Source organism: Leishmania panamensis (genome assembly GCF_000755165.1).
Source record: "Leishmania panamensis strain MHOM/PA/94/PSC-1 chromosome 32 sequence".
Classification (NCBI taxonomy): domain Eukaryota; phylum Euglenozoa; class Kinetoplastea; order Trypanosomatida; family Trypanosomatidae; genus Leishmania; species Leishmania panamensis.
Window position 1 is genome coordinate 12,357 of NC_025879.1, and position 26,990 is coordinate 39,346.

At 54.8% G+C, this 26,990-nt stretch overlaps 9 protein-coding genes and 1 pseudogene across 9 annotated transcripts, besides 3 other annotated features; all 10 read right to left on the reverse strand.

Annotated features, from left to right (window-relative positions):
- Window positions 1–224: 224 nt before the first annotated feature.
- Window positions 225–749: a repeat region.
- Window positions 750–1,368: 619 nt separating this feature from the next.
- On the reverse strand, window positions 1,369–2,397 carry LPMP_320050 (hypothetical protein; the record flags this gene model as incomplete). Its single annotated transcript, XM_010703392.1, has 1 exon — window positions 1,369–2,397. The coding sequence occupies one exon, from the start codon at window positions 2,395–2,397 to the stop codon at window positions 1,369–1,371; it is 1,029 nt and encodes a 342-aa protein (XP_010701694.1).
- Window positions 2,398–4,828: 2,431 nt separating this feature from the next.
- On the reverse strand, window positions 4,829–5,830 carry LPMP_320060 (protein transport protein Sec13, putative; the record flags this gene model as incomplete). The annotated part of the gene is made up of 1 exon (XM_010703393.1): window positions 4,829–5,830. One exon carries the CDS (start codon window positions 5,828–5,830, stop codon window positions 4,829–4,831), a length of 1,002 nt encoding a protein of 333 aa, XP_010701695.1.
- Window positions 5,831–6,550: 720 nt separating this feature from the next.
- LPMP_320070 (hypothetical protein) lies at window positions 6,551–7,702 on the reverse strand (the record flags this gene model as incomplete). The annotated part of the gene is made up of 1 exon (XM_010703394.1): window positions 6,551–7,702. The coding sequence occupies one exon, from the start codon at window positions 7,700–7,702 to the stop codon at window positions 6,551–6,553; it is 1,152 nt and encodes a 383-aa protein (XP_010701696.1).
- Window positions 7,703–8,587: 885 nt separating this feature from the next.
- On the reverse strand, window positions 8,588–9,325 carry LPMP_320080 (Qa-SNARE protein; the record flags this gene model as incomplete). The annotated part of the gene is made up of 1 exon (XM_010703395.1): window positions 8,588–9,325. One exon carries the CDS (start codon window positions 9,323–9,325, stop codon window positions 8,588–8,590), a length of 738 nt encoding a protein of 245 aa, XP_010701697.1.
- A 1,125-nt stretch (window positions 9,326–10,450) lies between these two features.
- On the reverse strand, window positions 10,451–11,716 carry NMT (N-myristoyl transferase, putative; the record flags this gene model as incomplete). The annotated part of the gene is made up of 1 exon (XM_010703396.1): window positions 10,451–11,716. The coding sequence occupies one exon, from the start codon at window positions 11,714–11,716 to the stop codon at window positions 10,451–10,453; it is 1,266 nt and encodes a 421-aa protein (XP_010701698.1).
- A 754-nt stretch (window positions 11,717–12,470) lies between these two features.
- Window positions 12,471–13,062: a repeat region.
- Window positions 13,063–13,928: 866 nt separating this feature from the next.
- LPMP_320100 (hypothetical protein) lies at window positions 13,929–14,843 on the reverse strand (the record flags this gene model as incomplete). The annotated part of the gene is made up of 1 exon (XM_010703397.1): window positions 13,929–14,843. The coding sequence occupies one exon, from the start codon at window positions 14,841–14,843 to the stop codon at window positions 13,929–13,931; it is 915 nt and encodes a 304-aa protein (XP_010701699.1).
- Window positions 14,844–15,528: 685 nt separating this feature from the next.
- Window positions 15,529–15,943, reverse strand: LPMP_320110 (annotated as a pseudogene).
- A 1,793-nt stretch (window positions 15,944–17,736) lies between these two features.
- Window positions 17,737–18,423, reverse strand: LPMP_320120 (hypothetical protein; the record flags this gene model as incomplete). The annotated part of the gene is made up of 1 exon (XM_010703398.1): window positions 17,737–18,423. One exon carries the CDS (start codon window positions 18,421–18,423, stop codon window positions 17,737–17,739), a length of 687 nt encoding a protein of 228 aa, XP_010701700.1.
- A 1,699-nt stretch (window positions 18,424–20,122) lies between these two features.
- On the reverse strand, window positions 20,123–21,058 carry LPMP_320130 (mitochondrial carrier protein, putative; the record flags this gene model as incomplete). The annotated part of the gene is made up of 1 exon (XM_010703399.1): window positions 20,123–21,058. One exon carries the CDS (start codon window positions 21,056–21,058, stop codon window positions 20,123–20,125), a length of 936 nt encoding a protein of 311 aa, XP_010701701.1.
- A 330-nt stretch (window positions 21,059–21,388) lies between these two features.
- Window positions 21,389–21,919: a repeat region.
- Window positions 21,920–23,017: 1,098 nt separating this feature from the next.
- MRK1 (protein kinase, putative) lies at window positions 23,018–26,251 on the reverse strand (the record flags this gene model as incomplete). The annotated part of the gene is made up of 1 exon (XM_010703400.1): window positions 23,018–26,251. One exon carries the CDS (start codon window positions 26,249–26,251, stop codon window positions 23,018–23,020), a length of 3,234 nt encoding a protein of 1,077 aa, XP_010701702.1.
- Between the last annotated feature and the right edge of the window lie 739 nt (window positions 26,252–26,990).

Below are 26,990 nucleotides of genomic sequence, written 5' to 3' on the forward strand. Positions count from 1 at the left end.
TACCAACGATGAGAACGGACAAGAAGAGGGAGAAAATACGCAACATTCATCACTATTCACCATTCCGATCAAGGCCACTGTCGCAATGCTAGTAAAGTATTTGAGTGATCCTCGCTACCAAAAACGGTCTCAGTACTCACTGGAATAGTCGGCTCCAACAACGGCGTACATGTACCCCTTTTACAAGAGTAACATAGCAAAACAGAACTCACTTAGGTAATTCATTTTCTTCGCGCGACCATTTTTCCTTACAGGTCATGAGCTCCAGCTCCACTCAAACCCCCCAGCCCGTCGCAGGCCCGTCGCGTGCTGCGAAGCAGCAGCATGCACGCGGTACAGCAGTGCGCCAACCCAGCCACCCGAGCACGGCCTCAGGCTCATACTCTGCCCACCCACACACCCCGCACCACAGGTCGCCTCGCAGCCGCGCCCACCATGCCGGCCGCCCCCGCAGCGCGCCCCCCGGGGTGACGCTCGAGTTGCGCTGCCATCCTGTCCAGCACACGGATGGCACAAGCGTCCTCGCGGTCGCAGGTTGCGCCGGCGCATCGCCATCCACGACCGGGCTGTCGACATGCGGTGCGATGCGGCGCTCGGGCTCCCCTCTCCACGTCCTAGGTGCCTGGCCCTTGTCGCCACCAGAAGCGGTTCGGCAAGGAGGCGGGGTGGCTGTCTGGCTCCCCCCCGGAGAGGAAGGGGCACTGGGCCCTGATGCCACGCTGAAGTGTGTCCGTCCCCCGTCATTAGGGCAAAGAGAGAGAGAGAGAAAATGAAATCAATAAAGGAAGCAAGTGAACAATGTTGTGAGCACTCCACTGTTTTTTTTTTTGCATTTATGATTCGCAAGGAGCAGAGGAAGTAACACGCGCTAGTGGCGTGAAGAGGATATAAGAAGAAGCTGCAACAAAACAGGAAACACATCGACAGAAAAACGTGAAACGCGAGGAAAGAAAGGTGATGTGCGGTCAGAGCACGTAGCATAGAAAACAAAGGAAGGAAAACCTGCGCGGGCGCCGCGAAAAGGAGATTTTTCTGGGGTAGTTGCAACGGAGAGAGTAACGAGAGGCGGGAGAAGAGTAACGAGAGTGCGCGCAGGGTTGCGTGCGTCTTTTGTGACAAAGGGGGGACGAAATATGAGCAGCCAAGAAGAGAAATAAGTGGAAAGGAGGACAGCGTACAGGAAGTGAAACGGGAAAAGCGAAGCGCTGGAATATACAAAGTAGGAGAATGAGAGAGTAAGTGCGGGGTGGAGAGAAGTGGAGGGGTCTTCCCTGGAGCTGCACATGTACATTCACAAGTACAGAGTAGGCAGTGTCACAAAGTATCCAGGAAACCCCCAAGGTAGGGAAGACCGACATGAAAACAATTTTAGTCACGTCCGCTGCCGCTGCTGCCGGTGTGGTGGTTGGTGCCGCTCACTTCCTCGCTGCTGCTACGGACCAAGTCGCTGCTATTCTTTCCGTCGGAGGAAATATTGTGGTGCTTGGCACGGTTGGGCATGACTTTGCTCGAGATTGTCTCCGACGCTGGCTCATCTCGAGTAAACAAGGACACACGGCTGAGGTGATGTCCACCGCTTGCGTGCCCTCTAACTGAAGAGGCGTTCGACTCGTGCGGATGCATCTGAAGCTGTATATGGCAACCACCACTTTCGCCCTCACCGCACACTAGGGTGAAAGCAGGTACCGTGTTGAAGTCCCGAAGAGAGTCTGACACCATCCTGTTCCGAGGCTGGGCGCCGTCCGCGAGCATGGCGTACGAGCCATCGACGGGAGAGAAGCTCTGCAGGCAGCTCGGCTGCAGCGACCTTGGCACTCGGGTGGACACAGTCGGGAGACCCTGGGTGACTTCACTGATATCGCGCAGCGCGCGTGCCAGGATCGGATCACGCGCCTGCGCCTTCTTGAGATCGGCGTGAATGCACGGGCAATCAGTGCTGAAGCTGCATGACCCAGTCGTGGAAAACTGCAGGCACTGCAGAACAGCAATGGCGCCGGCGTGTTCTGCGTTTGTGTCAGCTGAGAACAGCCATCGCCGGTATGCTTCTTCGTATTGCAGAAGACCTGTAGAGGGAAAGACGTCGGTGACGCGGTACTCAAGGTATTGCACCTTGAGTTCCTTGTTTGCACGCATGCATAGCAGCTGGCGGAGCTCTGGGCTGAGCAGCGCCTTCACCGTGCGAGCGAAAAAGCGGCGAGTGGGGTTGATGTAGTGCTTACGGAGAGAATTGAGGATGTTCGCCTTGATGTGGATTTGGAAACACGTTGCAGGGTTCGAGTTGGTGCGCCCCACGCATTTGCCAAAGCTGTGCATAAAGCACACCGTCAGCAACGGCTTTCCTTCACGGTTGATCCAGCCCTTCGTCGGCTCCACACAGTCTTCCGTAACAGCGAACATCGCCTCATCCTTACTCGACATCTCCGGGGGTTGGTCACCGCAAGGTACAATCACAATCGCGGTTGGCGGTTCGGTTGCCACGTCGCGGGTGATGTAGGGCAACGTGGAAAACGCCATCTCTCCCTGCCGGAGTGCTCACTGTCTCCTCTGATCAAAGTCGCAGGCCGCAGAGAATGGCGAATGCAGCGAGCGTTGCCGAAAAAGCAGGGCGAAGTATGAGTGAAATGCGAAAACCAAAATCCAGATGTCAAAGAAAGCGGTAAAACATGGAGCGGCAAGAACAAAGGGAAACGAACACCAACCAAACACACACACACAAGGAAAATAGACAAACCAGAGCAGAAGACGGAAAGCAGGGCGGGACTCAGTGAGAGAGAGAGAGAGAGAGACGCGGACACCACAGCACACCGTCTGTCCGCCGAATCCCCACACGACGGACAGGTGGATGAGGAGAGGATGCGGTGCAAGAGAAACGAGGTGGGAGAGAAAAAATGGGAAAGAAACACCTGCAGCATGCCTAATGCGCTTTTTATTATTTATCAGGCGGACAGACTCAACTGGAAGAGGAGAAGAACTGAGCACTATCCACTGATTCTGAGGACAAACCTGGGTCACTGAGGAAGCAAACACCCGAAAGATGAAGAGGGAAACAAAGAGATCGCTGATAAGGCCTGTGACCGAGACTATGGCGAGTCCCTTACTTGGTGGTTGCTCGCCCGTCGTAAAGATGAACGTGACAAGAAAGGGAAATAACGGGGAGAGAGTGGGTGTCGAAGTAAATAAGCATGATGCATTCCGATACACGATTCCAGCTCTTCCTAGGTGGTGAGTTTCTCATATTCATGGAAGAACCTACCGATCTGATTTTCCTCCCCTCGCACACCCGATGCCACTAGCGCTGGCAAGGCTATCCGTGAGAAATCTGTTGTTTTGGTGTTATCACCGGATAACACTACGCACGAACAGGTAGGCATACATATCCCCCGTTTCTGCCACCCAGGGATGTCTATCGTATCGGAAAATGAAAGGGGTAAAGATTAGGGAGAAATCAAGCGCCTGCAATCACTTGATTTATCAAGGTCTGAAAGGAAAAGAATATAATGAAAAAAGGCGCAGAGGAGTGCTCCGTGACACAGATCATTCGAATGGTAGAGAGCACGCCGACTCAATTCTTATCATCATAGTATTTTCCGATAATCCCCCGCTCTTTGTGTCCTGCTGCAAACTCTCGAAAAGGCGGGTAAAAAAGAGTGTAAGAAGCAAAGCAGAAGACCCATATGCGCCTCTTGAATTGGAGGGATGGAAAGGGAGAACACACGGCGGTGTGACCTCCTTGCCCTGCTGAAATGTCACATTGCTGTGTGTAGCGGCGAACATGAAATTGTTGCGTTGCGTAGGACGGGTCTCACGGTACAGCGCCACGCTCGAAACGAGTGAATCGAGTATGAAATGAAATGTGCACAGAAAGGGAAAGGGGGAATGAGAGAGACACACACACACACATAAATACCAGCGAAACTCGAAGTGAGGTAAGAGGGCAAAACTGCAGACCTTCCAAAGGTATGAGCCTTTTAAAAGGCTTGCGTCTGGTGACGCAGTTCGCTTGGCGTCTTCCTCACTTCGGCCTGAAAGCGAGAGGGGGTAGAGTGATACCTCCGTGCGTATGCAACCATGACCCCGAGAGGAGCGTGGCTCAGCTGGTAAACAACGATTTTATACTCTGCGATAATACGGCAAAGGGCTGCGAAGAGTGCGGAATGATGTGGTATCCCTCGACAACGGGGTAGAGGTAGTTGTCGTCGGGGGTGAAGGTGCTTGCTCTGCCATCACGAAGGCTGCTGGGCCAAACAGCACACAACATAGTGTCGTCATGTTTTTCTCTCCCTATATCAGTGTGTGCATGTGTGAATTCTGGTAGCACAGATCAGCTTCGCTTTTTGTCTTGCACGCCGAAAAGCAACATGACAGAAATAAAGTTATCCAAGATGAACGAACACACACGCTACACAGTCGTGCACAAATCCCTACACACATGCGCCGGCGAACAGAGATACTCCACCGAGAAGCCCTCGATGTGTCTCCCGCCATTCCATCCCAGCAAACGGCTCTGCACTAATACAAATGAAACTATAAATTACGCAACGTGAACGCAGGCAAGACAAAGAAAACAGGAAGATATGATAGAATCAAGCTGGGGGGTATGCGCTGGAGCCGCCGCAAGAGCAACAACAACTCAGCGAACAGGGGCAAGGGAAAAGAGTAATCCGTATTTACCGCGTCATGGTGCCGTCCTTATGAGCCATACGCCGGTGCGCCATCCTTGTTCGTACAGGGGCACGGGTCCGTTACGGTAGTGCCAAAGGGCGAAAGGAAGAGGTAGGAAAGGAGAATGAGTGAATGGCGCTAGGAGCAAGTCTGCAGCTGTTCTCTTCTACTGCTGAAAGTCCTTCAGAGGCAACTTAATCCACGGTTCGGTAAAGTCAGCACCTTCTCGAAGCACAAACACCTCGGACTTCGCGTTTGTCACCACAAGCATCTCACCCGAGGGGGCCCACGAAAGCCTCCAGACAGGCTCCGCAAACTCGATGACACTCCGCTCCCATTCCGTAGCCTGCGAGACACCCTCATTGATTTCTGCGCATAGCTGATTCCACGGCTTCCGGTACATGACAACCGTCTTATCCTGCCCGCACGATGCAAGAATCACGAAGCGAGACGCCGAAGATGTAGGACAGAATGCAACGTCGCGAACCCAGTCAGCATGTGCTTCGATCACCTGATGCAGCTCAAACTCCAAGCCCCGCTCAGGAGAACACCCAGACACCCAAAGACGGACGTGACCGTCGCAGCCGCCAGAGGCGACCATTACGTGCTTCGATAGCTCTGACTTGAACGGCGCAAACGTTACACTTGTTGCCCCCATTGCGTGTGCGATTTGGTTGCTATTGTTGCTGAGCTTCATGCTGGGCTGCCAGCAACCGTCACGGTAGGTGGTGATGGCGACGGTGCCGTCGCTGCTTGCGGTGGCAACAGCTGGTCCGTACTCCTCCGGTGCCCACTGCACCGCGTTCACGCTGCCCTGGTGTATGTCAATAACATGCACAGGCATCCACTTGGGTGCTCCCTGGTGGACTTCCTTCCAGATGATTGCTTTCTGATCGTACGAGGCAGAGGCAAGAAGGTTGCCGAAGCGCGGGTGCGCCCAGCTTACCATCCACACTGGGCCCTCGTGACCGGTGAGAGTCGCCACACGGTTCAGTGGGGCACCCTCCCGGGCGAGGTGAATGCCGATTGTTCTATCAGAGCTCGCAGTGGCGAGCTGTAATCCATAGTAGTCAAACTGCGTGTCATGAATGATATCCGTGTGCACTTGAGCGACGGGCAGCTGCAGCGCATCAGGACTGGCGACGCCGTTTGCCAAATGTGGCGGCATTCCTGGTGCACGAGGCGGCTGGGGAAACGCTTGGAAATGCATACTTGGCTGAGCTGAAGCTTCTCGTTTTCACACGCTGCAAAACAAAACATAAAGAGAATGGCTGAAGGACCTGAAGACCACGAGATGTGCGGAGCGAGCAAAACAGAGGCGAGAAACACAACAGAGAAGTGCAGATTCGAGGTGCCGTAGCGCGAGCATGAGAAAGAGAGAGAAAGATGAACAAAGGTCATCGCATTGGGTGAGAGAGAAACTGTTGTGGGAGGGCATAGTCGCAGAACACCGAGCGCATCCAGAGAGGTCACGGTGGTGAGCCACAGTAGGAAGGCTCCGTGAGTGCAGAACATGACCATAGAGATCCCCTCTCTACGATAATTTTCAACGGTGGCTGCCGTGCTTCCTTCCTGATCTTTTTTTTGGCGAGGGGGGCTGACGCTCTATAGAGCGCTGGTGGTCTGGGAGAGTGTTTGCGGTGCATGCAGCAGCACCAAGCCATCACTTATTGCGGCCAGCATCGCGCTCCACAGTAGTACATTGCGGCCTGAGATGACTTCCATTTTTTTTCTGTTTATACGGTTTACAATTGACGCACTTGGGTGGGTGTGGCCGAATCCATTGTGAATTTCCTCCCCTCAGTCCCTCCCCCGCCACCACACACACTCACTCACACAGAGGCACCGACAGAGATGTACACCAGGCACCATCTGAACGCTGCATCGGCTACTGCACCTGTACGTTATGCTCAGTGTCACTCTCGGCGGGTGGCAACAGCGCCGTGAGGCAGCGCGAGAGTGCCAATACCGACAAGGTCACTTCTAGCGCGTCCTTGTCGTCTTGCTTCTTCTCGACGATGCTGCGCAGCGATGCTAGCTCATAAAGGGTCAGCTGCATGTGCTCCTGACGTGTTTCCTCACGACGAAGCATCGCCTGACTTAAGCGCACCGCCTTCTCCGTGTACATTTCACAAGCCTGGAGCTGCGCAAGAAGCGAGCTGACTCTTGCGTCTCCTGGCGATGCCTCTGTCCGAGGACACTTGAGGGAAGGGGCTTCATCGACGGGAGAGGGTCGGCGACGCTCCACCACAGGGACATACCAGTCCCGCTGCTTAAACGGCAAAGGGCAATCCTGCAGTACTGAAGGGTGGCACAGTGCCAGCTCGTTGTCTTCGCGCACAGTGACACGTAGGTTGGGAATACCTGGTAGCAGCCCTCCTGTTCCGCTGCGACGTAGTAGCCAGTAGGTGTGCAACTCCTCCAGTACCTCCTCGCATGCATTATGTTCGCCTAAAAAAGGACGCGCGTAAAGCAGAAGGCGCTCCAGCGGGACCTCGGGGTGTCCGTGGGCGGCCAACTCCAGTGCGGTGAAGGTGTCCTCCAGCACAGACGCGCTCAGGTTCGTCAGCATTGGCATGGAACTGCCAGCGCCACCAGTTTTGCCCCGCACAAGAGACACAACGCCGTCGTCTCTTCGAATGGCCAGCACCGGGCGCCGGGACAACCACGCACGATCAAACTTGTCTGCAATGTACCGGACTGACACCGGATCCCGACGGTCGAAGCTCGAAGTGTGGAGGCTGTTGGGGCCGAGCACGAATGTCCCTACGTCGACCAGCGACGGCCCCCATTCATCACGGTGGCGTATTCGAGGACGCACGATGGATGGCGCCGCGATGGTGCTCGAGTCGCTCAGAGGTGAGCATGGCACGGCTGACGCGGAGCCTTGGACTGTGAGCAGATTCGAGAATGGGGAGCGCGGTAGCAACGATGATACCGGGAACTTCAACACCGATCCTGTGGCGGGCGAGAAGCTGTCAACGCTAACCTGGTGAAGCACCAGCTCCTGACTAGGGAGAAGCTTTGGATGGTTCATCATGAAGAGGCACCTGTGACCGCCTCCACGTAAAGCGACAGAGGTGCTATTGCATATGCTAAGTGTTCCGAGTGGGAAAATAAGAAAGACCACAAAAGAAGGTGAGTGGGGTGGTGGTGACTAGGACTAGAGGCAGGGAAGCCTTCTTCCCCCCCCCCCAATAAAAAAGGTCTGCCGCCACACGCCAGCATTGGTTCTTCCATGTGTCTGTCACACGGGCAAGTTGTTTGAAAGGGAGGTAATCTCTTAGCAAAGCACAGAGACATCCCTGCAACATGCATCAACGCAGCTAGTCGAACGCTTGACACCTGTGTTGCAACGAGCGTCTTACTTCCTTTTCCTTCTCTACGATGTTCATGTCGTGTGGAGCAATTGAACGCCATAAGCGTGGTGCAGGGGGACGATGAGGAAGGGCAAAGCCCTCTCGACCGTGTTGGCGTTGTTCATTCAGGATCATCCGCCATCACCGAACAAACAGATGGTGAAACCAAGCCGTACACGCCTACATATATAGCATGGGGAAATGGCAGAGTTCAAACGAAAAGGATGCAAATACGCATTTGAAGACGTGGCGTAGCCCCCAACCTCAGAGCGTCATTCCTGAGTGAAGAGGAGAAGCACACACCCACAAACCCTGAGCACCATAGAACCCCCATTCTGGGGCACGCAGAACGGATTTGAGAACAAAAAAACGCGTGCATGTGACTAACTCTTTGCCTACCACCACCCACTCACTCATTCGTCTCGTCACATCATCAAAAAGGCTCGCACTGTAACAAATAGGCAACAAGATACAGGTTCCTCTCTCTCTCTCTTCAACCATAGCTGTCCTCGTCAGTACGCCCTAAGATCACCTTTGCACGCACACACTCACTAACGCGCAGTCAGCTATCGCACCACGAGGATACCGAAGAGCATGAGAAAGAAAAAGAGCATTGCGAACACCTTCAGAATGAGCCCGCGGTTGGAGCTCAGGTTCGTCAAGTATTGCATCAGTTCGTGGCTTCCGGCATTGACGTGACGTACAGCGCTGTCCACGTCCGTGTCAATCCGAAGCACCACCTCCTCCTGCTCCTGGACAAGGCGCGTGAAATCATTGAAGAGTTCGCCGACCTCCTGCACGGCTGCCTCGATCTCCAGCACGGCATCCGCTCGCTGCTGGTAGTACTGCGTGTTGCCCGTTCCGGAAAGCAGCAGTTGCTGCTGCTGACGTTGCTCCTGGTCCTGAAAAAGCGCACTCTCAAATGATTGCGGACGATCTGCTGTGGTGAACATGTGACGACGGTTCGCCTTATCCTTGAGGCTTTTAGATTGATGCTGGAGGGTAGTGCGGAACTGCTGGCCAGTGCGCGCCAGTCGGCTGCGCAGTGTCTCGACAACGGTGTCGCTGTGCTTCTCGGACGTGCGGAGGTGATTGATGGAGCCGCCAAATATACCGCGAGAATCGCCCTTGGCCTTAAACACCCCTTTTTGCGACTCAACAGATCGCCGTTTTAGCTCCTCCAGTGTTCCTACATCACTGTGGAGGCGTTGCAGCGAGCTTTTCACCATCTGCGTTAGCTCACTCACCTCAGCCGTCTGATCGTCGAAGACGCTCTGGCGGTTTGCTAGCTGTGCCAAGCGCATAATGTACTCAGAGACAGTGGCGATGTTGTTGGAGAACTCCTTGGCAAAGCGGTTGAATGTCTGCACATCACTGCTGCTGTGCAGACCAGTGCATACCACCACGCCAGTGCTCTGCGGCAGTCGGCTCTGCCGCTGGCGCGAAAAGAGGTCATAGAGCTCGTTCGACCGATCTCGTTCAACGACCATGGTTGCGACACAGCTGCCGCTGTGCGATCAATCAGAGTGCCCTCCACACACACACACACACACACTTGTTGCTGAGAGGGGGAGAAAACGAGAGGTGCTGCGAGCAAGGCCTTTCCTTCTGTTGCTCAGCAAATGGCCCTGCGCAGCGAATTCGTACACGTTTATCCCGGCAAGCCCACTATCCGCTGATGAGGTCGTCAGCGGGCCAATGTGAAGGTGAGCGAGCGACTTTCTCAAAAGGACACGTGGGCCAGCATACCGGGCATGTGGCGGTCGTAAATGACATCAGTGGAAAGGGGGAATGACAAGCAGAACGCAACCCAAGATGAGAAGTACGAGACAGAGAAGCGGAGAGTCCACGAGACCACACATGGAATGAACACGACGACGTCAGCGGGCGGCACGTGTGGAAGATGGACAGCAGAGTCAAGTGCCCTGCCGGAGTGGTTCTCCCTCCTCCACCACCACCACACCTCTCCATCTCGCCAGACGTGACCGATCAGGAGAAGCACAGTGGATATAAACTGAAAGTCGACGGCGAGTGAAAAACAGCAGATTGAAACACAGGGAGACGTATGGCTGACCATTTTGTCCTCCTCTTACCGTCCTCTTTCGGCTGCCCCCCCCTTATGCTTCGCATGGAGAGAGAATCTGGCAGGGTAACTGGGAGTCAGTATAGAAACGACGGCGTGTGCGCTGGCGGAGACTGCTCGATGCGTCGGCTAAAGGGGAGTGGACGATGCACTTGTTACTCAACGCACCAGCCTCTTTTTGACATGCTGAACCAGAAGTAAACTCGGCCCATTACACTCACTCCGCCAACCAGTTTTTCTCTCCGCTCCCGCGCCGCTTTTTCGCCTCGCTAGCACCTACGATGAGGGGAGGGGGCACCTAAGTGTGAAGGAGGGTAAGAGATGAAAGGTTGGGGTCCGGAGTAGACTACAACATCACCAGAGCAACCTGAGAGGGCTTGATCTTTGGATACGACCAATTGTAGAAGTAATATCGAAGATAGCCGTCGCCGGCACCAAACTTTAGTGGCTCGATGAGTGACCGGTTGTCGAGAATCTCCACCATGTTGCACACGTCGAAGCCGCGTGAGTGTGCCACGATGAGAAGATCGAGAATGAGTTGATGCAGAGGCATACTCGTTGCCGCATAGTAGTGGACATATGCCGCGTTCAGCATGTTGTAAGTGCTGTTGCCAATAACAGTAGATGGAATTCGGTAAAAGGAGAAGAAATCCGTTACCTTCTTCTCGTTCTCTACCACATAAGTGAAGACCACACCGTCGCGCGGAAGAAGGTAGTGGCCGATCTCTGCGTCGCTAAAGACGGGGCTCACGTCGAACTTGTCCAGGTAGTTCATGAGAATCCTCCGCACCTGCGGAACGTCAGATGGTTTCATTTCGCGAAGACCGGAGTTTCTCGGCGCACTCGGCAGGTGGTAGTTGCGCTTCAGCATCGCCATGGGGTTCTGGAACTTCTGGTACTGCACAGGAATGCCACTGAAGCGGATCTCCACCAGTTTCTCGGGGTTCAAGCTGCGGTGGAAGTACTGCCCGGAAGCATACGGAGTGGGCAGCAGCACTCCAGCCGTGTAGACCGCCTGCCACACGTCTGTACGGTTCACACGGCGTGTCACTTCCTTGATCAAAATTGGGGCAAGCCGCTTCTCTCGCAGTTGCTTGTGAACGCAGAGGAAATTGATTTCGCAGATGTGGCGCGGTGCATCGTACTTAGCCGCCGCCTCTTCTTGTCCTTTTTCCTCGGCCTTTAGCTTCAACGACTTTGGCGTACCCATACGCAGTGTCACGGGAACACCGGCAATGAAGGCCAGCAGTTTCTTGTCCGCCTTCCGCCGAACTGCGACGTGCCAGTCCGGGATGTAGTTCGGTGGGCACAGTGCCCACTGAAGAAACTCCTCGGAATAGTTGAAGCGAAACATGCTGTCATCGTCCTCGACATAGTTGTCTCGAAGCAGCTTGTAAATGACGTGAATGTCATCGGACACCTCCATGTTTGGCGTCCACCACTCAAATGTACTGGCAATCGGATACGGTTCCTCGGGGACGTCGGCTGCCGTCTTTGGCTCGTCCATCGGGCCGGCGAAAACGTCGGTCTCCGCCTCATCTTCCGTCTGCGGTACGGGCTGCGTGCTCCAGAACGCATGTTTACCGTCAGAGTGCGGTGGAGTGCGAGGCATCGCGGTATTCGTGCTCGTCTGTTAACTGTTGTGCGCTCCTCACCCCTTCAGAAGAAATCCAGCAAAACGTAAGAATAAGCCGAAGCTACGCAGCGCACGCTCACACAAAGGCGCAAGCAAGCCAAAATGACAGAGCTGGGGAAAGCGCAAAGAGAGGGAGATGAAAAAATCGCAGTGCGTTAGGATACGGATGAAACAGGAGAGAACAGGGGAAGACATAAAAGCGAATAGCTATGGAAGAAAGTGGTACACAGGAGAGGATCAGGAAGACGGTAAACATACCACCTCGTCAGGAAGAAAAACGTTCGCACTCCTCAAGGCAAGTACGCGCGCACAGACACTCAGTGATACACGCGTCGCGTTTGATGCCAGTGGCAAAGGAGAAGGACGGGCAAAGAGGAAGTCTTGCAAAGCAGTCGAGCTACAGATAGGCTCCCGATGCATCCCCTATACGCCACAACTCCTCTCTTCTATCATCCACTCGACCGACTCGGTAAAGAGGCAGCAACCAAATCGTTCCACGCACCATCTGTCAAGTAGAATAAGGTCTCTTCCGCCATCACTAGCACAATTTGAGAAAGGAAAGAGGCCAGCTACAGTAGTGAGACGCGATTAGCTCTAGCTCCACATGAAGATCGCGTAAAAGCAAGGGGAAAGGGAGTTAGAGTGTTGTGCGCGGGTGTCAGTCTCCTACGTGAAATTCTTTGTTTTCTTGTTTGCTGAAAGCTGCAAGAGAGCCTCAACGCCCAGAGCGTTTTCTCAACATATAAATTCCCCGTCATACAACATGAGCTCCAGCTCCACTCAAACCCCCCAGCCCGTCGCAGGCCCGTCGCGTGTTGCGAAGCAGCAGCATGCACGCGGTACAGCAGTGCGCCAACCCAGCCACCCGAGCACGGCCTCAGGCTCATACTCTGCCCACCCACACACCCCGCACCACAGGTCGCCTCGCAGCCGCGCCCACCATGCCGGCCGCCCCCGCAGCGCGCCCCCCGGGGTGACGCCCAGGCCCCCCCCCTACACCAACAGGCAGCGAGGCCCTGGGTCCGGGGTGACGCTCGAGTTGCGCTGCCATCCTGTCCAGCACACGGATGGCACAAGCGTCCTCGCGGTCGCAGGTTGCGCCGGCGCATCGCCATCCACGACCGGGCTGTCGGCATGTGGTGCAATGCAGCGCTCGGGCTCCCCTCTCCACGTCCTAGGTGCCTGGCCCTTGTCGCCACCAGGGTCGGTTCGGCAAGGGGGCGGGGTGGCTGTCTGACTCCCCCCTCCCCCGCAGAGCGAGAGGAGGAAGGCGGGACCCACTCGACACTGAGGCCAGCGCTGGGGCGTCCGTCCCCCGTCATCAGAGTTCTTAGAAAAATGTGCGAAAAAATTGCTTAAACGGCGCACATCTGCATGCACTCAATGCCTAGGAGGTGAAGCAAAGCGACTCAGACGCCATGCTGCGAGAGAAGGAGGCACACAGAGACACGCCTAAGCAAAAGAGCGAATGGGAAGAAGAGAGAGGCATAGAGGTGAGCGTATGAGAAAAAAGGGAATAGACGTGGCGGAGGAACGGCAGAACCTGAGGAGGCGACAGGCAATGCCTCGGTGCTGCGTCTATAGTACACCCATGGCGCATTGGTGTAGAATCGCCCGCCACTGTAGCAGTCGCTAAGAGGGGGCTCGAAGCAGCTTCGTCTCTTTGCAGCTTTTGACATCATACCATATCATATCGTGGCTTCTTCTTCCTTCCCGCTTCTCCCGTACGGAACAGAAATCAATCAGGTGCCCGAGTGTGGTAGAGAGGGATTGGCAAAGTGCTCTCTTGGCATTTTTCATATGTTGTCTTGCTTCCCTTTTGATGACTTCGAAAGCGCTGGCTGAAGCACCAAGCTGCTCGGGTCCCTTCTTACCTTGTCCTGATGCTTCAGCTCCCTCGCTTTGTGTGGGGACGATTTCGCATATGTGCTTGCCGAGGCCTGAGGCTGTTGAGGGGGGAGAGCTTTGCTTCACTGTGCTTCTTCTTTGTGGCATTCGTTTCGTCGAAAAAGGAACAAATTATGCGGCCTCAAAAGCTTGTATCTTTCCACTGCCCGCCCGCCACATCGCCCCACCAGCTCCCCCTCTCCCCACTTCTGACTCAATTCAAAGACATAACTCGCCCAGAGGGAGCTCCGAATCCATGTGAAGATGAAAACAAGAAAAAAAAACGCTATGAGGAGCGAAGTTAGGTGACGAAGTCCGGCATATCCGGCATATCCATCAGATCTTGGAATGCGCGCGCACACACCAGGCCACCAAGCCAGAACTTGCAGAACCGGCGACGTCGTGCCTCGGGCTCCGAAACCCACCACACCTCCCACCCTTCTGGGATACTTCGCACGGTGCTGTGGTTCTCCCTCAGGACTAATACCGCCTTGGCAGTAGCCACTGCTGTCTTGAGACGCCGATGCAGGTCGCTCATCTCGAAATCCTCTTGTATGGGACGGCTGAAAAGATGCGACTTTGGACCAAAGAAGTCTCGGTTTATGCTCACCAGCTCACCACTAAGGGTACGCTCGCTATTCTCTGTTTCGCCGGCGCCAAAGCTGGCGTGCGAGGTGCGCGTGGCAGACATCTCCAACATATCAAAACCCAAATCCCTGTCCCTCGCAGCGCCCTCCATAACGGCAGAGTCCGCTGCCGCAGTCACTGAAACGACGCTAGGAACATCTGAAGGGGAAGAGGGTATCGACTGCACAGATGATGCGGCTGCAGGACGAACAATCGCCAACTCGCGTACTGGGAGAGGTGGAACAACAATACGCTGGAGATGGCTCTTCCTCCACTTGGGGATGTGCTCGGTGGCGAAGAGGCCGCGACGGAAGGAGAGCTGCGTGCGACGGTAGCGGAAGACGTGCGCGTGACGGAACCGCACAAACGACGGGTACGCCCCCCAAAAAGCGAGCATGAGAAACATCATGCCGGAGGAGTACAGGTAGGTGTGGTACACGTATGAAGTCTTCGCCAAGAGAGGGTCAACAAGTGCCTGAAATGGGTTCTGGTTCTTCTGCATGATCCGCTCCATCAAGTTCTTGTCATGCGCCTCCTCCTCACTGTCATGCTTCGTCCGCACAACAATCTTGTCGGAAGTGTAGCCCATTTTGTCGCGAGCAACTCGTGTCCGCGGAGAGAGGCGAAAGGGGAAACTGCGCCGTACTTCTATTGCCTGGACGTAGTGGTTGGGGGAAGAGCACAATGTCCTCTGTGACGCCGTGTCAGTGAACTGAGGTAGAGTGGTCTACAGAGATTTGTCACTAGTGCGTGGCGGCTATAGCGATACGGATCACATAAACATACCCTTTCCTTCCCACCACAGCGGCCGGTGCGTAACTGAAAGATAGAGACGACCAAGTCCTACCGACGCAAACGAATGCGCGGCCTTCTGAAAGAACACTGCCACAGTGCTGGCAAGGGCAATCCCCCAAGAGGGTGCACGGATGGATGAGGTGCAGAAGAAAGATTACGCTAATGCGTGCTATTACTACGGATATATATGGAGACAGGAAAGGAGGCGAATAGGCGATGCACTCTGGGAAGAGAAGAGAGTCTTCACAAGCCATGGCAGTTGCGCCGCACGAATTCGCATGCAGGCCCACATGTAACATCGGCCTCGTCTTTCATGCAAAGAAAAAAAGCCCGCAGAGAAGAAGGAGTCCACTCATCGAAAAGGTGCTCACTTTTCTTTTAGGGCCCGCCATATCAGACACGACAACAGAAGACGATGCGATGGAGAGACCTACGACAATGCGCCGTAGGCTTTTCTTGCTTGTCCATTTCCTTGCTTCTTAGTTTTCGGTGGCGCTAGCGCTCATTGGTCGGAGAAACCCACAACACCTACGCCTCGCATCGATAGCACAGCTCAAGGAAAAACAGAGGTGGAAAAACCGTAAACGCCTCCTACACACTGCAGAAGCACACGGTCTTACGCGTACGTCCGCACGTGTACCGGCCCACTAAGTGTTCGCGTAGGAAAAGAACAACAATGTAGCAGTTGCATCGGCATCGATTGTCAACGAGATGGTACGAGATATTCGAACGTCAGCCCACAAAAAGACTGCAGCGCATTGCCTTCATTCATCTCACTCACCCCCCAACCCGACAGTCCACGAGCACTTCCTTTAGAAGGAGGCATACCTCCTCGGAGTTGCACAGGACATCCAGCACGCAAACCTTCTCAACGTACCAGTCAAGGCATTCCATGGCCGCTTGAACGAATTCTACGATGGCCGCGTCCTTCTCTTAATGCGCACCGTGGTCGACAACTGCGATCAGGTAAAGAACGCTATCAACGACGACAGTTAAGTAAAGCGAGGTGTATCCACGATAGAGGCACTTGCGGTTAACGTTGTCCACATCGTTGCAGTCACCCGCACCTCAGTACAGCCATGTTCGCCATGCTTCACTTTCTAGGTAAGCGCGAGTGCCTAGAGGAATGAAACAGGAAAAGAAAGACAGTTGTGTCTTTTCTTGCCTCATCACCAAAGTCACAAAGCTCAATTGTCACCCGCCTGCTGATGTTGATGCTGGTCTGGCCCCTTATCGGCATTGCCTTTTTTTGGCCTTCGGGCGAGGTGAAGAAGACAGCACGTCACCAGCGCGACAACCACACACACACAACGAATCGTCCTCCCTGAAAGACAGGAAAGAAGAGCAGAAAAGTGGGGCGACAGCCCACAGAGGTGTCAGCGGTGTTCACATTAGCGCAAGTGTGAAAAGGGTAAACCAAAAAAAAAATTCAATAGAATTGGGGAAAGCAAAGTGCCCTTGGAGTAATCAGCAGGTTCCCTCAGCAGGGAATATTGACTTGGCAGCGGTGGCCCACCTTTAGTCAACTGAAGCCCCCCCCCCCCAAAAAAAAGGTTCTCCAACGTGAGCGTGAGCGTGGAGCAGGAATAGCAAGAGAAGCAGCAGATGGAGAGAGGAGCCAATGAAGAGAGAACTAATAGGCAGAGAATAGAAGGGGTACACAGAGCGCGGAGAAATGCCCCTTAGCAACGATGACGAAGAAGGCAGACACACAATATCCCTTGTTGCTGTGTCTATCCCCTCTCTCCAGTCCTTCCTCTCGCACAGTGAACACATAGTTGAGCGCAGATATGAATAGGGGAGAGTATAACGGTCGAGATGCGAGGAACACACCGCACGATGAACCCACATGTGATGAGTACCTTCCGGAAAGACGCACGAGATTATGCTTCCCCATCAAGCCAACGACAAGGGTCTTTCGCTGGATACGTTTTCTCCTCCGCTTAATTTGCCGTTCCCTTTTCGGCTCTTGTTGAACATACTAGCTGTTGTTTTCTGCTTCAAGACTAGGAAGGAGAGCGATACTCTTTTTTTTCCCAGGGAAGAAAAAGAAAAGACGCAGAGGGAGTGAGAGTGTGGCGAAACAAGAAGTCAGGAGAGGTGGATGAACGAATCACGGGGGAGGCGAGGGGACACAGTGAAAAGAAACAATAAAAAAACCTGTGAGACCAACAGACTGTAGCGATCGCTGCGAACTGACACAATCCCCTCCTCAGCCAAAGAAAAACAACAAAATCAACCACAGAAAAAAAATGATTTGCGGATCAGCTTCGCATAGCCCCTGTGAAATGCACGCCTTTTCTGGGCCCCACCTCGCACACGGCTGTGCAGGTGTACGCCCGTGAGTGCATGGCTGTGTATGTGCGTGTGCGTGTCTGTGTGTCTGGGTGTCTGTGTGGGTGGGTGGGTGTGTATGTGTAGCTGAGCACCTCTACGCACCCAGAGCCATCAATTGCTCCTTGGCGCCATGTTTGTGTGGAGTCGAACGTTGCGCCGACAGAGGAGGGGCTATGATAAGTAGGTAAGAGCACGAACAGTCGCGTGCGCACACCCACACAGCACCAACAAAAAGAAAAAAACACTAGCAGCCATCACTGTATATACATAAAACCGCCGTACACCGCCACGACGTCGGATATGGGAAACAACACGCAGAAAGGTGGGCAGTGCGGCTGTCGTGAGATCTCTCATTTGGTGGTACTGTTTTGCGTGTAAGTTCGTATTAGTGCATAAAACCGCGCTATGGGCACACGAACGTCGTCACATCGCGTGAAGTGATCGCCGCATAGCATTCTACCGAACATTTCCAAGCCTCTATCCGCCTGCATTCGTCCATAGTTCTCCTCGTCTGTACGACCTGTTTGTGGCGCAAAGCGGGGGATGGCGAGCGCATTCTGGTGTGGATACACATTATCGGGTGCTGAGTCATCTAGGATTAAGGCGGTGCGCTCTTCAAATTGAAAACCGTCTATCATGCTGAGGTTCTTTATTAAGCGCCCGTAGCCATCCCCTACGCATGCGTCGCGGGTGTACCACCGAGATTCGTCAATAAGATTATCCGGCAGCAGCCACCGAAGCAGCGTCCGCGCGTAAAGGTCTTCGCCAGCGGTAAAGATACGCATATCGTAGTGCTCTGCGCACTGATGAAGGAATTCACTCAGCCCAGGTCGCCTAAACGCGTAGTAGGTTACACTGGGGTCATCCTCCAGCGTGAATTGGAAGAAGTTCTCGTTGGTATCGATAAAGAACGTTGGTTTCTCGAAGTAACAGTGAACAAGAGTCTCGTCCATGTCTAAGAAAAGCGTCCGCCGGTGTTTATTAACGCCCACATACTCCTCTGGCTTCGTGAAGAACCGAGGGGGACCGTCGGTCATCCTGCATCCTCACAATCACAAAGACTGTGATTTACAATGACGGCGCAGTGAAGACTCGATCACCAGCACTCCTCACGATGCGCACACGCGCACAATGCACCTCTTCTTCCACCAGTAAAAAAAAAGGGGGAAAAAATAATAATAAAAAAAACTAAAGATAAAAACAGATACGGAGAAGGCAGAAGGAGGATAGAGGAGCCTGGAAAAGAGAAGGGAAAGTCAAAGAATACGAAGCTGTAATCGAACCCAAAGGCAAAATAGGGGAAATGGAATTGTGGCGAGAACGTCCTCTGCAAGAGTAGCGGCGCGCCGCTACTTTCGTACAGCACAACTCACAAAAGCACCCAGGCTACCAACAAGAGGAGAGCAGGAAAAAAAAAAGAGAAATTCTGGCAGTTGCACTATTTCCCCCTCCCCTGCTTCGCCTGCTTTGGCGCGCTCAGCACCGTGAAGGCCGCCGCTGCCCTGTACGGAGGCAGGAAAGCCAGTAGAAGGGTGTATCCTCGCTTTTCCTTTGCCGATTTTTGTTTTGGCTCGCTGATACTCGACGTGGCCCTTCACCGTTTTTTTTGCTGGTGTTGGCCCGCTGGTTGGTTTGGTTCGAGCGATAGACGCTCTACACATAATCCCCCGTACGCGTACACTGAACAATGATCAAGTCAACGTCACTTTTACTTGATCTGGTCTCTTCTCCTGCTGCGCCTCCCCCGTTCTCCTGTTTGGGTGTGTGGGGGGGGGGGTGATGTGGTCGTTGTAGCGGCGTTCATTGCCGCCGTGTATGGGAGAAAGGAAAAGGAGATGTATTGACGGGTGGCAAGGGCAAATTGTGTACAATAAACGGTGGCAGTGAGGAATGCAAGAAGCAAATGCAGAACGTCTGCGCGGGTGCATCAGAGGCGTGTATGCGTATCCGCATCATTAGAGATGCCACAGGGAGGCCACAATGAAGAACAGCACGGCGAACCCTAAAGCAGCGCTGCAGAGTACTTGTAGGGGTACGAAGCACCAAGATGATCGTGGAGCAACGCCCTGTTCCGCTCGCGACGTGCTGGAGAGACCGATGCATCAACGGTGCACAAGAAGAACGCCTCAAGCGTCTCACTTTGTATGTCATCAGCGCTGAAGGAATAACTGGGTTGTATGACGCTTTCGGCGAAGCGAGTAGCGTGTGCAAGTTAGTGTAACAGGGGTGACAGACAACCAGATGACCAGCACACGAATGGAGCCGCACCGTCATGATATCGCGCAGGCTTGATTCGCGGAAGCAGAGCTCTCCTGCCTAACGATGTTTCGTTTTATGTGTGTGTCTCGAAAAGCAAATTACAAACAATCAGGAAGAGGAAATGTCAGTGATGGTGATGAACGGATGCACTTGACGCTGCTAGCGGGGAGCGGGTATCTCTATTGAGGGAGAGAAGAGGGCGGCGGAATCCTGAGCTGTCAAACAGATTCCGTCACGGAACTCACCAGAGATGCAAGAGAGGAAAAAAACGGGAGACGACGGACTGTATAAAGGCCAAGGGCCATATTGCCCCTTCTGTTCTACAGCACCTCGCCCTCTCCCTCAGGTGCCCGCGCACAGCAACTCCTCCCTAAAGAAAAGGCATCCCTCATAAAGCGGATACGACAGGGAGTAGAGCCCCCTAAGGCCGACGGAAAGAACGACAGTTCGCACACGAATAGGTGGTGGGGCGACCTGCTACAGCGTGTGCAGGTTTTGAAGACCAGCCTTCACAAACTCGTAGGTGCCAAAAAAAATGCTGCCACCGAGGGATATCCACAGCACGCGTGTCGAAGCTCCGCGGAAGAAGCGCTGTGCGTAGCCGAATCTGTCACCAGACCGTGCTGGCTCACGAATCAACTCATCCAGTACACACCGGATGCCTACTTTCTGCTGCCCCGGTGCGCGCCGGAATAACATAATCCGCGTCTTGAGAACATCCAATGGGGTTGTGAAGAAGGCGGCGCACCCGCCACTGAAGGCGCCGCAAAAGGGGAGGCTGAGGGAGGCGTAGGGGTGGTCCGTAGACGCGTGCATTTTGGCCTTCAGCGATTCGTACAGGGACATCTGAATAACGGAGAAGGGCAGCTCGCGCATCAGCATGATGGGCATGCCTCGAAAAAGATGATGCACGCCAGAGAGACGAATTGGCTGTGACGACACAGAAGCGGCAGCGTCTCCTGGAGCAACACCTAACGTTGCCATGTCGTTGGTGACAGTGCGCAACGTAGATGAAATGGTTGTGTGATGTCCCGCCTGCATCTGCTGCTTTACCATCTCTACTGGTACACGAATACAGCAAGCGAGGGACTCACCACACAGAGCCGCCGCAGCTTGGCACGCCATTACACTCGGAGTCATGGCAATCACAGCTCCATCGATTCCGCTCGCAGCGCCGCTGGACGCAGTGAGCGACAAGAACATCCGCTTAGCTGTGTCATATCCAAAGAAAAACGCAGCCCCGCCAGGCACAGAACCCACCGCCATAGCGCTCAACCCCTTGTAGACATTTTTAAAGCCACCGGAGGCCGAAAACCCTTCCTTAGACTGGATGCGCGTCTTCACCGTATCGATCGGGTAGAGGCTAAGGTCGACAAACAGCCCTGCGCAGGCACCAGCCACGAGAGATTCCATTCAAACAACGCACCTCAAAATTTAAAAAAAAAAGGTCAAGCGCTCTGTAGCGTATGGCGATAATCAATCAGGGAGACAGTGAGCAAAGCGACTCGGAGACGTGCAACAGTCAGAATAAAACAACATACACCAACAACCACCAGCACCTCCTGTCTGCCTCTTATGGGTGGTATAAGTGGAAGATACACAGGTTAACAAACATGAAAAAAGGAGAACGTGCAGAAGGGTCATGACAGATATGAGAAAAGTATCCCACACATCGGTTGCAGCATGAAAGCGCGCGAGAGCCAGCAGCACCCCGGCCGGGTTGCTCACTTTAGACGCGCAGTGTGATGACGGGGGACGGACACCCCAGCGCTGGCCTCAGTGTCGAGTGGGTCCCGCCTTCCTCCTCTCGCTCTGCGGGGGAGGGGGGAGTCAGACAGCCACCCCGCCCCCTTGCCGAACCGACCCTGGTGGCGACAAGGGCCAGGCACCTAGGACGTGGAGAGGGGAGCCCGAGCGCCGCATCGCACCGCATGTCGACAGCCCGGTCGTGGATGGCGATGCGCCAGTGCGACCTGCGACCGCGAGGACGCTTGTGCCATCCGTGTGCTGGACAGGATGGCAGCGCAACTCGAGCGTCACCCCGGGGGGCGCGCTGCGGGGGCGGCCGGCATGGTGGGCGCGGCTGCGAGGCGACCTGTGGTGCGGGGTGTGTGGGTGGGCAGAGTATGAGCCTGAGGCCGTGCTCGGGTGGCTGGGTTGGCGCACTGCTGTACCGCGTGCATGCTGCTGCTTCGCAACACGCGACGGGCCTGCGACGGGCTGGGGGGTTTGAGTGGAGCTCAGTTCATATGCCATAAGAGAAGAAGCACGCTGAGAAACTAAAAGTGCACGACGTTGGCGTGCAAAAGTGGCAAGGAAATTGCAGAAAGAGACACACAGAGAGCCTTTTCGCTGATCTTCATAGTGCACCAACTCAAACTGACCCCCTGCAGCGGGTCTGAGAGCTCGAGTGAGTCGGTGGTCATCGACACGTGGTACGGCAACTTGTCAGTTTTGGACGCTATACTGCCCTCCTTTCTTTCTCTTTGTTTTTCTTTGATAATCTCATCTTCTGTAGCCACGTCAAACAGGGTCTCTTCAACATAGCATCACGTGTCTCCAACACCGTCACTTTACCTACAAAGTTGCGTTCCTCACCAGCAGCACAAGTCAGTGATACACCCAGGAAAAAAATAAGAATACGACAAGATGCATAGAATACAAGACTGAATGTTGAAGCAAGAGGCGAGACAGCATTCTGCTGCCGAGAAGCAAACACAGTGGCGCTTCGTCCTCTCTAGTGGTGAGTGTTTGTCATGTCCTCCACGCATAACGGTGAGAGAGGAGGGAAACACAGAAGTTCTGGCACATGGGCATACATACAAGCATACATGCATCCCGTCCTGAGAAGACAGGTAAAGAAAACTCAGTAATTCGTTTCTTTTGTGGGGTGCGCATGGGAACTACTAGAATACCTAGCGGAGAGCTCAATATAGCCAGTAAATCATGGAATATAAAAGCAAGCAGTGGAGGACAAGGTGAGCAGGTGCAGTTACGCATGTCTCTCAGCGCTTGAGGAGTTGTGTCCGTGTTTTGGTGTCGGACTGTTAGGATGGGAGAAAGACAAGAAACGTGCAGCCATGTCGGCATCCGATTCTTCAAACCGCGTACACGCAGTCACCAAGGAAGAGAGAATGAGGCAGGTGAACAGTCAATCGTCGCTGTAGCATTTACAACTCGGCTATAGTCAGCGCTGAACGCTCAACGTGCGGCAGGGGCCCTCCTCCTTCGCTATCCCAGATCCCACCATCAAGCACACAGAGGTCCCAACGACACACACAAAAACAAGCTCAGGTAGACCGCCGTGCCAAGGCAAGTAAGCTCCAGCGAAGGAGCAGATGTGCTTGCCGGAATGTACCGTTTGAACGGCCACTACTTGCTGAAGTGTCTATTCGACACCGGCGCCGCGGGTGTTGACGTCTGGGAGCCCACGTCGGAGCCCTCCTCCCCAGAGTGGGACGAGCAGCCGGCAAGTCTCTCCCTCTGGACAGCCAGCAGTCCCTGCGCGCTGTTCGTGGAGACCCGTGAAAGTGGACGCGGTGTGGGACGCGAGGCCGGCGAGAAGGGCGATGAGTTGTAAAAATGGCTACCACCGGCGGAGACCGACCCGCGGGTTTCCGTTCCGCCCAACGGGCTCATGGGTGACGCATGGCTGCGTGGCGTCTGGGCGGAAATGCCGGACAACGGTGACTGCTCAGCTACCTCCTTAATCCTGTGCGCGATTTGAGTGCGCACGTCATCGGTGAAGGCAACCACGAAGTTTGGCTGGTTATCCACCACCTTGCACTGTACATCAGCGACGCCGACGTTCAGCTCCACGTTCACGGCGCATCCGGGGGCAGTATTGACGCAGAAAGACATATGCAACTTCCCATCAGCGTGTGTCTTTAGTTTATCCGGCAAACCACGAAAACTCTCGTTCCACTGCATGGATATGGGTGAGCTAGATCGCGGGGTGTGAGGCGTCACGGTGTCGCGGTTGCTGCCGGCCTTGGACACAGACGTCGGCGAGATGTGCGAAGTATGCGCAGAGCCGCTCTGGCTTGGTGGCTGACTCACAGACGGTGCCGTGGCACCGAATCGATACAGCATCGGCGGTGCAGGAATGCCTTGCGGACTTGGCGGTAGTGACGGGGCACCACGTGAAGGCGACTCTCCACGAGAGGATACACCACTGACGCCAAAAAGCGGAGAGAAAGAGCCGTCGGCTACCCCCACGATGTTTGAGGCCGCCGCCACGCGCGGGCTGAGGGTGCCTCTGCTAAACGAACTATTACGCGCTGGAGATATCAGACGCCCAGCGTAGAAGGAGCCGCACGTGCTTTCGCCAACGACAGGCCTGCCGTGAACTGAGTCTTCCATCTCGTCACCGGGGAGGTACACGACATCAAGGTTTCCCTCCTCGTTGATACGCAGGTACTGCTGCGGCGGAGGTACCCCATCCAAGTCCAGCCCGAGAGGCAAGACAAAGTTACCAGCAGATGTCCCCAGCTGCACTTGACTGTAGTAGAAGTTTTCGTGCACCATAGAATGCTCAGGTGTATACAAAAGGGATGGGAACTCGGCCATGCTCGCGCTGACGCCGCTGCCGCGATGACAAAGGGCAGGTGAGTGGACCGAGACAGTGCGCGTGAGCAAGGGACTAGTGTTGCCAGTTACAGAACCCACTTCCCCTGTCACAGGGTCCTGGGGAGCGCGAGGGGGAATTTGGAGTGAGCACACGAGCATGGAGCAGAGGTCCAACGCCGTCGCCGCCGCCACGGTTTCCAACTCTTGCTGACATGCCACCTCCTCCTCGGCAGGGCTGAAAGTTGGGGTGGTGGACACGGACCTTTGCAAGCCCTCGCTGCCGTTGAAGCTGATGTCATCGCGGTCCGCAGCCGAGTCTCGCGGGCTGGAGAACGTGGACGACCTCCCAGGCGAGCTGACACCGCGAAATCCGGCGGTATTTTCCTGGTGGAGAGACAAGAAAGCACTGGGTGAGTTTGGTACAGGCGCTAGCCTCGACCCCGTGATCCACGGATGCTTCAGCAAATCTTCCGCTTCTGGGCGATTTGTCACGTTGCGTGTGAAGCAGAGTTCCATGAAGTGGAGGAACTCGGCAGAGAACTCACTCTTGGCCTCTGATGAGGGCAGTACCATGGGAGACTCTGACGTCGTTGTGATGAAGAACATGAGAGGGAGATTGTCTTTGACGCCGGAGTGGTACCATGGTAACAGCCCGGTGCTCAGCTCGAAAAGAGCGCATGCCATGGACCATATATCAGCCTTGTGATTCGCCTCGCCCTTGATGAATTCGGGGGCCATGTACACTGGTGTACCAATAATGCAGCTGGTTGCTTTATTCAGCTCTGACACGCGTTTGCTGCAGCCAAAGTCGCACAGCTTCACCTCGCCGCGGTGGCTGACGAGGATGTTTGCTGGTTTGATGTCTCTGTGAAAAATGCCCTCCTTGTGGATAAAGCGAATGGCGCGCAAAATGCTCCGCGTCACGATACGCAACACGGCCTCCGTCAGCGGCCCAAACTTCTGCAGCAGGTGAAGAGTCGAGTCACCAGCGAGCAGCTCCATCGCGATGCGGCAGACTTGCTGCGACTTGCTATGCTCAAAGAGAGAGTAGCTTACAATGTTAGGGTGATGAAGCGATTTGAGAAGCGCGAACTCCGCCCCGATCACGTTGAGTGCCTTTACGTCGTCCACGCCGGATATGTCAATCTCCTTGATGGCAACAAGCTCCCCACGTACCGTGTCGACACCGGCGAAGACTTTCGCGAAGCCGCCTGCGCCGATAAGGGGACCCTTGCGAATACACAGCGGGTGCGCGGCGTCGCCTTGAATGATCGTCTTGCCGCGCAGCGCAATGTGCGTGCGCAAGGCATTCATCACCAAAGGCAGTTCGTTCCGACCCGGTGAGACAGGGCAGACTACCGAGCCCATTGCGCACGACGCGACGACACGATGTACAGCGTGCCCGTCTGCTCGTCCTCGAGGCGAGATGCCTGTCCCGAGGACACGAGTCGAGCCTAACAGTGGACTCGCGGTTGACAGAAACGCGGACTGGTTAGGTGCCGCGTACGGGGAAGCTACCGTCAGCACGCCGCTGACATTTATATCAGAAGGCCAGAAAGAGTAGCGCCCACCTTGACTGCCAGATGTGCCAAAGAAGCTGCACTGCGGCTGATGGTTCATGGAGTTCCCGAGGTGTAGTCTCTCGGCGTCTGGTCCAATGCTGCTGCCGCGGCCGTGCCGACTCTGGAGTAAGGTGCTTCGATACAACTGCCCAATGCTGCCATCGCGCTGCCGTGAACCGGAGGCGCTCGTGAAAAAACGGCCGGAGTTGAAAAGGCGGAAGGACCGGCCCCACTCCTGTGGGCTGCTGCTGCCCATGGGGGAGACCGATACGCTGGTGTTGCTCATGGTGCGACTGGGCGAGTCTCGCTGGTTCAAGCTGTACGTACCGCTGTCACCGTGGCCCGGCCGGTAGCGCTCCGTTTGATTCACCTTCAGCGTGTGCGTGCTGCACGAGCTGGCGGCTGAGTGTTCGCTGCTTCCATAGTACCGCCCCGTCGCCAACGACCACTGCGGCCGGGTGAAGCGCCCGGTCATGGTGTTGCACTCGGGTGGCGGTCCGGCGGTGGACGTGCTACTTCCCATGTAGTCATCCTCGTCGTCGGCAGCGCTAATGGGCGAACTGTCCGACCGCGGTGACGATGGCCGCGAAACCGCACTGTTGTCCCTATGCATAGCTTTTCGTGTATGTTACCCGTCCGATCTAACTATCGAGGAGGCACCACAGGTAGCGCACGACGCGGGCCGTCACCAACGACGACAGGCAAGGAAGGGGGAGTTGCAAATTGTATATAAAGAGAGAGTGGCGAGTCCAAACACCCCCCCCCCTAATGAAAAAGGAGACAAGAAGAGGCTCGACAGACTGTAAGAGATGGAGAGAGAAAGAGACTGTGGGAATGAAGGTGTGTGTGTGTGTTAAAGAGGTGGGGAGGAGGGCAACCGGCACGCACAAGCTCCTCTCTGCTGGCGTGACAGCCTTTTTTTTTAGGGTATGGATGGGAAGTGCTGCGTCTTGAGAAGTTGCACCTACTGCCGCCTCTGTACACGCTGCCCTTACCGATTCAGTGCAACACGTTAGCGGAAAAGAAACCGAAAGACACGGCCTCTGTTGTGTGCTCCAAACCAGGAAAATGGAGGAAAAGGCAGGCGTAACCCTAACCAAAAAAAAAGGGGGTCAGCGAGGCAGCCTTCACAGCCACCAGTGCAGAAACGATCTAATACGCAACCAAGAAAGGGGAGAAGTTAACACACGAAAACAAGGGACACTAATACAAGA